Raw genomic sequence first — 11028 nt, 5'->3', positions numbered from 1 at the left:
TATATATGTATATATATATGTGTGTGTGTGTATGTGTTTGTGTCTGTGTTTGTCCCCCTAGCATTGCTTGACAACCGATGCTGATGTGTTTACGTCCCCGTCACTTAGCGGTTCGGCAAAAGAGATCGATAGAATAAGTACTGGCGGTGCTCCAGCATGGCCGCAGTCAAATGACTGAAACAAGTAAAAGAGTGAAGAGTAAAAGAGTAAACGATTTGCGATACTCCACTTTTATTGAATATATACTCACGTATGAACAAAGCAATCATTGAAGTGTAAACTGAACAACAATACAATAAGATAGTCAGAGGAGTAATGGCATCTTGTGTGGAACGGAATCAGCCAGATGGAGGATTGATTCCCATATCCTCATATGTCAATTCATAACAGCGGCAGTTCGATTTCCAGAACCGGTTACATCTACACTCCATACCTTCACAGCAAGTAAGATCTACTGTAGTTGTTTTGATAGTGCACGACCATTTATATATTGCACATTTAACGTCATCTCCTTTAGCCTCTCTGTAAATACAGAAAATATGAACAGACTTATAAATACAAAAGCTACCGACAGAAGCAGTATCAATATTATGAGACACTATATCTTTATATAAACGTGGATGTATCATTTGAAGGCATTCACACTAAGAAGCCTACTCGTAGATTTATGGTGCTTTTAAAATCACAAACATGAATCGTAACAGGCTAGATTCATCTGGGATGGGTACCGCAGTTACCAGATGGTAGGATTTAAGCATACTGTGCTCATTGGTGAGTACCCTTTACACAGCATACCACCCAGATATTTGCATTATTGAACCATATGAGTAATGACAACATCAAAAATAGTAATTCACGCAAAGCAACTTGTGTACCAACTCGAAACAGTGTACCTCGGGAGCAAGCATCGTACCACACCGCCACATATGCATACATATATATATATATATAGATATATATATATATATATATATATATATTATATATATATATATATATATATATATATATATATATATATATATGTATATATATATATATATATGTATATATATATATATTGTTATATTTCGGAATGGTCATTTTGCCAGTTTAGCCAATAAAAACACACGCACTATATATTTGGTGTTACTTTGCTTCAGTGTTATTTATTTTTACATTAATCTTAAACTTATTTCGGCCAGAGTTCTTTCGTCACACTCCTGTGACCGCATCAGTGGTCCTTTGTTTTCTTCTTTCTTATTTGTGTCTCTCCTTACTAACCGTCAGCCATTTTGTATACAAAATGGCTGACGGTTAGAAGGAGAGACACAAAATAAATATCACTGAAGCAAAGTAACACCAAATATATAGTGCGTGTGATTTTATTGGCTAAACTGGCAAAATGACCATTCCGAAATATAACAATATCTGTTTCAACACACGAATCACATAAAAAATCTTGCACAACAAATAGATAAACGTACTATATATATATATATATAATATATATATATACTATATATAACATATATATATATATATATATATATATATATATAATATATATATATATATATCTATATATATATATATATATATATATAATATATATATACATGTCTATCCATTTATATATAATGTTATACACAGAAGACAGAGAGAAATGTGAGAACGTGTTTATATAAAAACATACACATGTGTATATTTACGTATGTAATTCCTCAGAACACGAATGTTTGTATGCAGACTGTAATATATATGTAATACATAATATATATATATAACATATAACGAACATGCCGATGGCACGCGAGACGATGCTCTTGAATGTGTGTGTGTGCCTGTATATATATAATTATATACATACACATACATATATAGATATATGTATATAGATATATATATATATATATATAGATATTATATATATATATATATATATATATACATATATTTATATATATATATATATATATATATATAGATCTCGATATGATATATACATATATATATATGTATATATATATATATATATATATATAATATATAATATATATATATATACATATATATATATTACGGAGATGTACTTGCATAGCAAGTGATTTGATCTGAGATCGTGTGCTGGAACGAAAACAATGGCAGCGTGGAAGGTGTTTGTAAGCCATTTAAGAAACACACAAAAGCCGTTCGATTCACTTCAACATTTAAGTTTAATTTGTCAAAATATTTTCGTCGCTTTAAGACCGCGACCTGTTCACTGACAAAATCCGTGCTGCATCTGACAGCATATATATATACAGCATATCTATATATATATATATATATATATATATATATATATATATATATATATATATATATATACAGGCAACACCACACACACACACACACACTCAAGAGTATCATTACATTAGCCTCGTCTCGCGGTGCCATCGGCATGTACCGTTACTCCTGTATTTGTAGACACGGAGCAATTCATCGCTACCCGAGGAATGAGAAAAACACAGAGAACCCATCGCTGAACACCTTTGGTTCCATGCATCTCATCTCCAATAAGATGATAATGAAATTTAGCCTCTGGCATTATTTGAATTCAAAACACAAGGTGATATTCTGTGAAGGACAATATATCTGATAATACCCAAGTGAGTTTCCCATTTGGTCGCATTATTCATGTAGATACGTGTGGGTGTGCATGTGTGTGTGTATGTGTGTGTGCATGTGTGTGTTTGTGTATGTGTGTGTGTATGTGTGTGCGTGTGTTTGTGCGTGTGCTTGTATATGTATGCGTATTCTCGTCTGTTTTTAATTATTGCAATGCTGCTTATTTCTAAATATTACAGGATTTTTCGTACAAGAAATTCAAATGGAATTGAAACTGGAAACTCTGGTGGGAATGTTTCAAAGAGTATCAAAGAGAACATTTTCTAATCCTTCAAACACTAACTGGACAACACAAATTATCTACAGGGCTTCAAACATTATCCCGGATTATCGTTGAGGGATATTACCAAAGACTTTCAGTTATAGAAGCGGACTATCAAATCTGTAATGAAGGAGGACACGCGATACAAATTGTACGTATTGAGAAGAAGCCAATTCATGAACCGTCTGGTTCTTGTCAAGTGGTAAATTAGTGTTAATCCATTCGAATATGGTATGCTTTGGTTCTTCTTTGAGGAGAAAATCTTCGATCGAAACCAAAAGTCTGACGAATGAAATGACAGGCGGTTATGCACAAATTCTTCTGATGTCCCTGGAGTGTTGCACACTAAAACTGTAGCGACTAAGACGGATTTGAGATTAGTGAGTAACAGAGGATATACCATGCCACACGGCGTTTTTCTACAAGGTCTTATAATTTATGCTGTTGGATGTGTTGAAATACTGCAGACAGTTATTAAGCCCAGATGGATGTACTGTGCGTTGGGATGTCAAACGAGTATCAACAAGACACAGCACCAACACAAAGAAGCCAAGAATCCAGCAACAGATGTCAGACAATCCATACAATCATGTAAAACCGAAGTTATGATCATCAGACTCTCCAGATTAAAAATCTCATGGACTATTACGTTTAGGGTACTGTTAAAAAAAGAGACTAATCGATATGTTCACAGTACCATAGCTTTATTGAATGCTATTTTAAAAGAATAAGGACCATTTAGTGCAGATACACCGACAAACTTATCATCAGCCTACGAATAAATATTTCGCCAACAGCTCTAATACCATAAATACAACTGTCGTAGTTATGATTGTCCACTCCCATAGCTGGTTGGCCATTGATGGCTCTCATGAACCGAAGCCCTTAGCTGAGTGTTGTTTTTCATCCATCAGGGTGTCTAGTCACGAGACTTGATTAGGGAACTTGTGGCCACAAACAAATCCGAATTGAGGCAGCTTACGTAAATGAAAGATGAGTCGGCGAAAGAGAAAAGCGCGTGGGAATGAAGGCTAGAAATAATACAGGTGTGTGTTTCAATGTGTGTCCAGGATACGGCCGCCATTATGCACTGATTTTGGTCTCAGACCTCACCTGAATGTACACAAATGAACAATGTGCTAGGTTGGATTTTATCGACCATGATAGTCGATAAAAGTTATAATCATTGTTATAAAATTCTTACCTTTTTATCAAACCATCGACTGGTTCCAGATCAATGTGGGCAGCTGCTTCATCATGCACTGATATATAAGAGAAGCTTCAAGATTAGATTTTGGTTTACCAGCAGAATGTTCCAAAATATTCAAATGTATAGTATTCTCTCTTTTACTCTCTTTCAGTCATTTGACTGTGGCCATGCTGGAGCACCGCCTTTAGTCTAGCAAATCGACTTATTCTTTGGAAGCCTAGTACTTATTCTATCGGTCTCTTTTGCTGAACCGCTAAGTGATGGGGACGTAAACACACCAGCATCGGTTGTCAAGCGATGTTGGCGGACAAAGACATACAAACATATACACACACATATATATATACATATATTCGAAGGGCTTCCATCTACCAAATCCACTCACAAGGATTTGGTCGGCCCGGGGCTATAGTAGAAGCACATTGCCCAAGGTGCCACGCAGTAGGAATGAACCCGGAACCATGTGGTTGGTAAGTGGGGATAGTGTCTTGGGTAAGCAATCGAGATAAGGACAGAAATGGAATTTTGCCGTTGCGTCACTTTCTTGACTTTCATAGAAGGAAACTAACCATCAATGAATTGTAAAAGGCGCTGGGAAAAGAATTAATCCGCCAACTGTATTCTAGAAGGATTAGACGCCGAAAACTGGGGTATTCAGTGGCTGTAAGTGTTTTAGGTTACAAGTGTATTGGTGAGACATCGAGGTAAAAGAGTGAAAGACTTATAGTTAAACAGACAGAAAGATAGATAGATAGATAGATAGATAGATAGATAGATAGATAGATAGATAGATAGATAGATAGATAGATAGATAGATAGATAGATAGATAGATAGATAGATAAGTTTCTTTATTGGCCACACAGGGCTGCACACAGATGGGACAAGTTACAAGGTAGAGCTTTTCTTTTGGGGGATGAAAAAAAAACAACAAAAAAACAAAAAACAAAAGAATAAAAAAGGTTGGCGTAGGTTTTCGATCAAAAGGGATCGTAAAAGGGAAAAAAGAACACAAAAAAAGGAAAAAAACAAAGATAGATAGATAGATAGATAGATAGATAGATAGATAGATAGATAGATAGATAGATAGATAGATAGATAGATAGATAGATAGATAGATGGATCCATTCATTCATTGAAAGAGATTGATAGATACCATTTCTTATTGTGAAGCAAGTAACTCATTACAATTCAAAAGAGACAAACGCTTATCAATTCGTAAGCTTTCTTTAGAGAAAGTTTTTCAAAAAACGGAGCTTCATCATTAGTTTTCCAATCTGTAATCAACTTACCTATTTTAAAAAATGAAATTTGATGTTTTCGAAAGTTGTAGCTTAATGGCTTTAAATATCCTGTTGAGAAACACAGACAGACAGAAAGACAGGCAGGCAGAAGAGTGCGAAAGAAAAGGAGAATTGTAAAGAGAACCTGATTTTCTGTTACAGACAGAAATATTTCGCAAAAATTATTATAGCGATTCCTTTGTAACTGAAAATAGTGACCTTCAGTAGAACATCATATTTTACTCTAGCGCTGTTTCTTTTCGACCTATTTGCTCCGATGTGTGTACGTGTGAAGAATCTGAACAAATAGAAAAAATCTGTTTCCAAAGTCCCTAACGATTCTGCCAGATCGTCGCCTTCATTTAATAATTATGAAAACAAGAATAAAAGTGAAAAATTAAACGAATATGATATGGGCACTGGTCTTTGCCCGTCATTTGACTGAAAAGTAAGCACAGAAAATGAAAACAATTCCATTATATTACTCTCCGTCTTCTCCTGCCAGTACCCCTTCTCAGATCACAGGGTTCATGTAGTACTTACCTAACTTAAACGTTAAGACGTTCGAAACTAGCACACAGTACCAAAAGCAGAGAACAACAAGGAGTGTTTTCATCACGTAACCTGTTAATATACAAAGTGATGCAATCAGAGATATTGATGGATGCATATGTAGGATGTATTTTCTGCGTTGCTAGAGTTCGCATAACCACAACGATGAAAAAATGGAGCGAAAATTTAAGTGTTAATATTTTACTGTTCTGCTTGGCTGCGTCCAATAAGTGGCAATGAAATATATATGAACGACATATTACTCTTTAGATAATCAAAATTGAGTCTTTCCTATAAAGAAGAAATGTGTTTCGAACGAAAAGATGCTTGAAAAAGTCGTACAAAATTTAGTAAAATGTGTACTTACATATAAGACATAAAGTGTACGTACGTCGCTACATATACATACATACTATACATATGATATATATATATATTATATATATGATATATAATAGTATATATATATATATAATATGATAGAATATATATATATATATATATATATATACATATATATACATATATATTATATATTTATATATATATATATATATATATATAGGATATATATATGTATGCATATGTACGTATGTATGTATGTATTGCTCCAATCTGGCCAGCCCCAAAGACACCTGTTATGTCCTTGTATTATTATTATTATTGAATTTTGTATTTATATTCGTGTAACATCACCTGTTTTTCCGTCCTTGTTTTCTTATACATTCGATGCTTTCTTCCAAGGAATCTAATGCTCTCAGCTTAGTTTTTCCTTGGGTGGATTAAATAAGTACCAGTTATGCACTGGGTCGATGTAATCGACTTAATCCGTTTATCTGTCCTTGATTGTCCTCTCTGTGTTAAGCCCCTTGTAGATAGTAAATAGGTATTTCATCTGTCTTAACGTTCTGATTTCAAATTTCACCGAGGTCGACTTAGCCTTTCGGGGGTCGATAAATTAAGCACCAGTTGCTTACTGGAGTCGATCTAACCAACTGGCCCCCTCCACCAAAAACATGTCGGCCTTTGTGTCTAGAATAGAAAAGAATATTTCAACAACAGTAAAGGTGACGTGCTTGTAGAATCGTTAGAGCACCCAACAAAATGCGAGTTCAAATTCCTCCGATGTCGACTTTAACATTCGTTCTTTCGGGTCCGATAAAGTAAAGTCCCAGTTGAGTAGATGAATCGACCTAACCCCTCCCCGCGTAGTTGCTGCCCTTGTGCCAAAATTTGAAACTAATATGTGTTTTAAAGCTGTTACTTACTCTGTTGAGTGTTTCGCTGAACCGCAAACCAAGGAAACTCCACAAACTGACGCCAGCTGTCAAACGGTGTTGAAAGGAAACACAACGACAAAGAAGCAAATATATGCATATTTATATATGGGTGTGCAGTGGGGGAATAACTCTCTGTCTGTCTGTCAACCGTTCCCAACTTCCTTTAAGTGTTACGACTGCATGTAGTGAGCCAGATGATTAATTACTTATTAGTTAATGAGACCATCCTTTTTTAATTGTCAGCGTATCTGTGTTAATTAGTAATTATAAAGACACTTTAATGAATAATCTTGTTTATGTTTTTCTCGTGTATCTGTCAACTACGCAACACAGTGGCCATCGTTGAGTATAGATTATTCGACTACAAGACCTGTTGTCCTTCAGAAGTATATCATCTGGAATCAAGGTGACTATAGCCATCATCATTTTACCTACGACAATCATGTTTTGTGCCATATTTCTTTCTATAATTTCCTTGTTTCAATCATTAGACAGCAGCCATTCTGGGGCACTGCATCGAGGAATTTGTACTCGGATTGATCGACCACAGTACTTATTATTTTTATTATTATTATTATTATTATTATTATTATTATTATTATTATTATTGTTGTTATTATTATTGTTGTTGTTGTTGTTGTTGTGGTTGTTGTTGTTGTTGTTGTTATTATTGTTATTATCATTATTTTATTGTTAATATTATTATTATTATTATTATTATTATTATTATTATTATTATTATTATTATTATTATCATTGTTATTATTATTATTACGGTTTATTTCCTGGCTTCTTGGTCTTACAATACTGGTAATAAGGAAAACGAAGACTTTCTGCTTGGATTATTCATAATAATTGTCCTTTATGTCGTATTTATGTCGCATCAATGGCAAATTGCTGCATATTTATATGCAGGGATTTATGCCTAATTTTTACGATCTCTTCAGTGTGAATAAATATGACATTTTTCCAGGAGTAATTCTTCCCGTTATTTGTTTCAGTCAGACTTGGTAATGGCAGTAGTAAATCATGTTATTCTTTTGAATTATTCTACAGTCCTTATAGTCATATGGTATTTTAAATAGATCTTTGGGTTGGTTGTTCTATTTAAATTGTGATGGAAATAGTAGTGGGTGATTACAGGTCAGTAGACACCATGCGGATAATAAAATGAAATATTTAATTGTAAATATGTAATTGTAAATTTACTCAATTTAATTACTGTTATTGTTTTAAAGAGTTGAATGGCTAGAATTACATGTTTCTTGCCTTCTATTATTTGTATATTTTAAAAATAAAACGTTGTTTGTGCAAGCAATTAAAACTTCTTTCCTGTCTAGTGTTAACTAATTCATTTTTTAAAGTAAATTTTTGATATAATTCTTCGAGGCAAAAATTACATTTCTCCTTCCCTATTTTCTAAACTAATAACGGGGAGAATTGCTCCTTGAACAATGGCTGAAGAGATCGTATAAATTATGCATAAATCCCTGCATATAAATATGAAGAAATTTGCAGTTGATACGATCGAAATACGTGTCAGACAATTACTATCAATAAAACCAAACAGAAAGTCTGAATGTTCAAATTCTTTGTTTCCCTTAATATCATTAGAGTGTGAGGGGTGAGCTTGTGTGTGTGTGAATGAGAGTCTGCCTATCTGTACGTTACTGTGTTTGTATACACTATTTATATAACTGTAAAGAGTGATCTAGCGGAACATTTTGCACACCGGTCGGCTGCTTAACGGACATCATCCGCTTTATGTTCAGAGTTCAAACACTGCCCAGGTCGACATACCTTTCATCACTCTGGGGTTGATAAAATAATTACCATTTGAGTACGGCCGTTGATATAATCGATTTACTCAATCACCCAACCTTCCGGCCTTGTGACCAAATATGAATCCCACACACACACACACACACGTGTGTGTCTGTGTGTGTAAGCGTCTGTATGCCAGTAGGTATGTCTTTTACATATATGCATATGAGAATATGTATAGATAGAGACAGAAAAGAAGACTACGAGATAGGTGAAAAAGAATAGGAATTGGCACACGTGTACATGTTGTTCAAATATCAGCTTCACAATCCCACACTTTTGCCATAAATACTGGTGGGGTGGGAACAAACGGAAATCTTACTGAATCGTCCATTACAGCTTAATTTTAGTATAATTCCATAATGCTTGCAATGGATATACGTGACGATAACTTCATGTTTATCCTCTTCCTATATTTCAAAATAACCTGAAAACCCCGAGTCATACAACTGTTGTAGTCCAAGTTAGACTACTTTGTTTATCTATCTTACTGGAAGTCTTAAGCTTTTCTAACACCATATTCCATACCAGACTTTTATTTGATTTATGATATAGCAAACATAGTGTCGGAAACTAAATCATAGAGTGCAGAAAAGCCATACATTTTCATCTGTGGCTACTTGTCTCTAGTTTGACGTTTCTCTTTTCAGGTGGTATCATATGTACTCGTATCATCCTTCTTCAGAAATCAGAAAAGTAGGCAGGCTGTTGCAAGTGCTGTTGCATGATGTCAAATCATGTGAGTTCTGGAAACACGCGTAGCGATGTAGCAAATATTACTAAATTCCATCCTAAAATGATTGTTATTATCATATTTATCCTACATTATATCTGTATAACCATGATGCGACCCCGAAAACTGACACACTGGTCAGTATCATTACACGTTACACGGAATAGTGAAATAGGAGCTCTATTTGCATATACCTGATGTTATCGTAAACGAATTTAAGATATATACATACATATATGATCTACAGGTACTCAGAAAATTGGATGGTTTTATATTTAAGATTTTTATTTGTATACTACATGTTTTTATACATCATATATCATATTCATACATTAGCACTTTCGTTTCGCCCATTCTAGTTGAGTTGGTCAAATTGAATAGTTCAATTTGACAACTCCATTAGAATGGACGAAAGTGCTAATATATATGTATAAAAAAATGTAATATACAATAAATCCTGTAGATATAAAACCATCCGAACTTCTGAGTACCTCATATCTTCTCTCGAAAAACTGTCCGACGACGCGAACGTGAAACTCAGACTAACAGTTTTGTTGAATTTTTCTGCTGCTTTAAATAAAGTATATATATATGTATATAGTTATTTGACAATTTTTATTTCAATTTTGCAACTTCTGTCAAAAAGCATTTGGGAAAACTTCGTGGTCGCTTGTCTTGCAAGGAATTACTGAAAAATCATCGTCAAATCAAGTGCAACCTTCTTAAGAATGAAATGACAGTTTGGACAGTAGGAACTTATACACATCATATCGATCAAAACTTAGCTGGAAGTAATCATATCTAAATCACTTAGCATCAGGTGTTAGCTTCACCACGACTGTCTTATGAACAAAACCACAATATCAATGAATAATTTTTGCTAGGACCCAACCTTGCTGCAACGGCTGCATATCCGGCTGTCATTGTCATTAAACCTGAAGAGAGAAAATTCAATATATACATTGGCCTCACTGGACTCTATCAGATGTCACCGTCGAGACCTCGGGTGTTCTGGGAACCCGCACTACTGATTTCATCACCAAAATAGGAATGAAGGTGGCCCATCGAATAAATGAGCCCCGGGCGCGGCGGAATACACCATTTGCTCTTGGGTACGAGGCCCATCGCCCCTCCCTTCCATCTTCTACTGTTTTATATCAGTATTTTTTTGTTTCCTTGCTTTTCCTCTTTTATCTCTCTGTTTCCTGTTTCTTCTTTCTTAAATGTTATAATGTAG

At 34.4% G+C, this 11028-nt stretch overlaps 1 protein-coding gene across 1 annotated transcript; it reads right to left on the bottom strand.

Annotated features, from left to right (window-relative positions):
- Positions 1–234: 234 nt before the first annotated feature.
- On the bottom strand, positions 235–7331 carry LOC115223109. Its single transcript, XM_029793521.2, has 4 exons — positions 7223–7331; positions 5946–6026; positions 4116–4173; positions 235–522 (listed from the first exon to the last, which is right to left on the bottom strand). The coding sequence occupies exons 1-4, from the start codon at positions 7329–7331 to the stop codon at positions 339–341; spliced, it is 432 nt and encodes a 143-aa protein (XP_029649381.1). The 3' UTR covers positions 235–338.
- Between the last annotated feature and the right edge of the window lie 3697 nt (positions 7332–11028).

The sequence above is a fragment of the Octopus sinensis genome, linkage group LG22, assembly GCF_006345805.1.
Source record: "Octopus sinensis linkage group LG22, ASM634580v1, whole genome shotgun sequence".
NCBI lineage: Eukaryota > Metazoa > Mollusca > Cephalopoda > Octopoda > Octopodidae > Octopus > Octopus sinensis.
Note: the sequence above shows the minus strand (reverse complement) of the source record. Positions and strands in the feature narration are given on the sequence as shown.

Bases quoted from the DNA above. Each gene is read 5' to 3' on its own strand.
- LOC115223109 (XM_029793521.2), bottom strand. From the start codon at position 7,331: ATGCATATATTTGCTTCTTTGTCGTTGTGTTTCCTTTCAACACCGTTT. The intron at 6,027-7,222 runs GTAAGTAACAGC...GTATATTAACAG, and splicing joins TCAGCGAAACACTCAACAGA to GTTACGTGATGAAAACACTC. The intron at 4,174-5,945 runs GTAAGTACTACA...CTTATATATCAG, and splicing joins CGTCTTAACGTTTAAGTTAG to TGCATGATGAAGCAGCTGCC.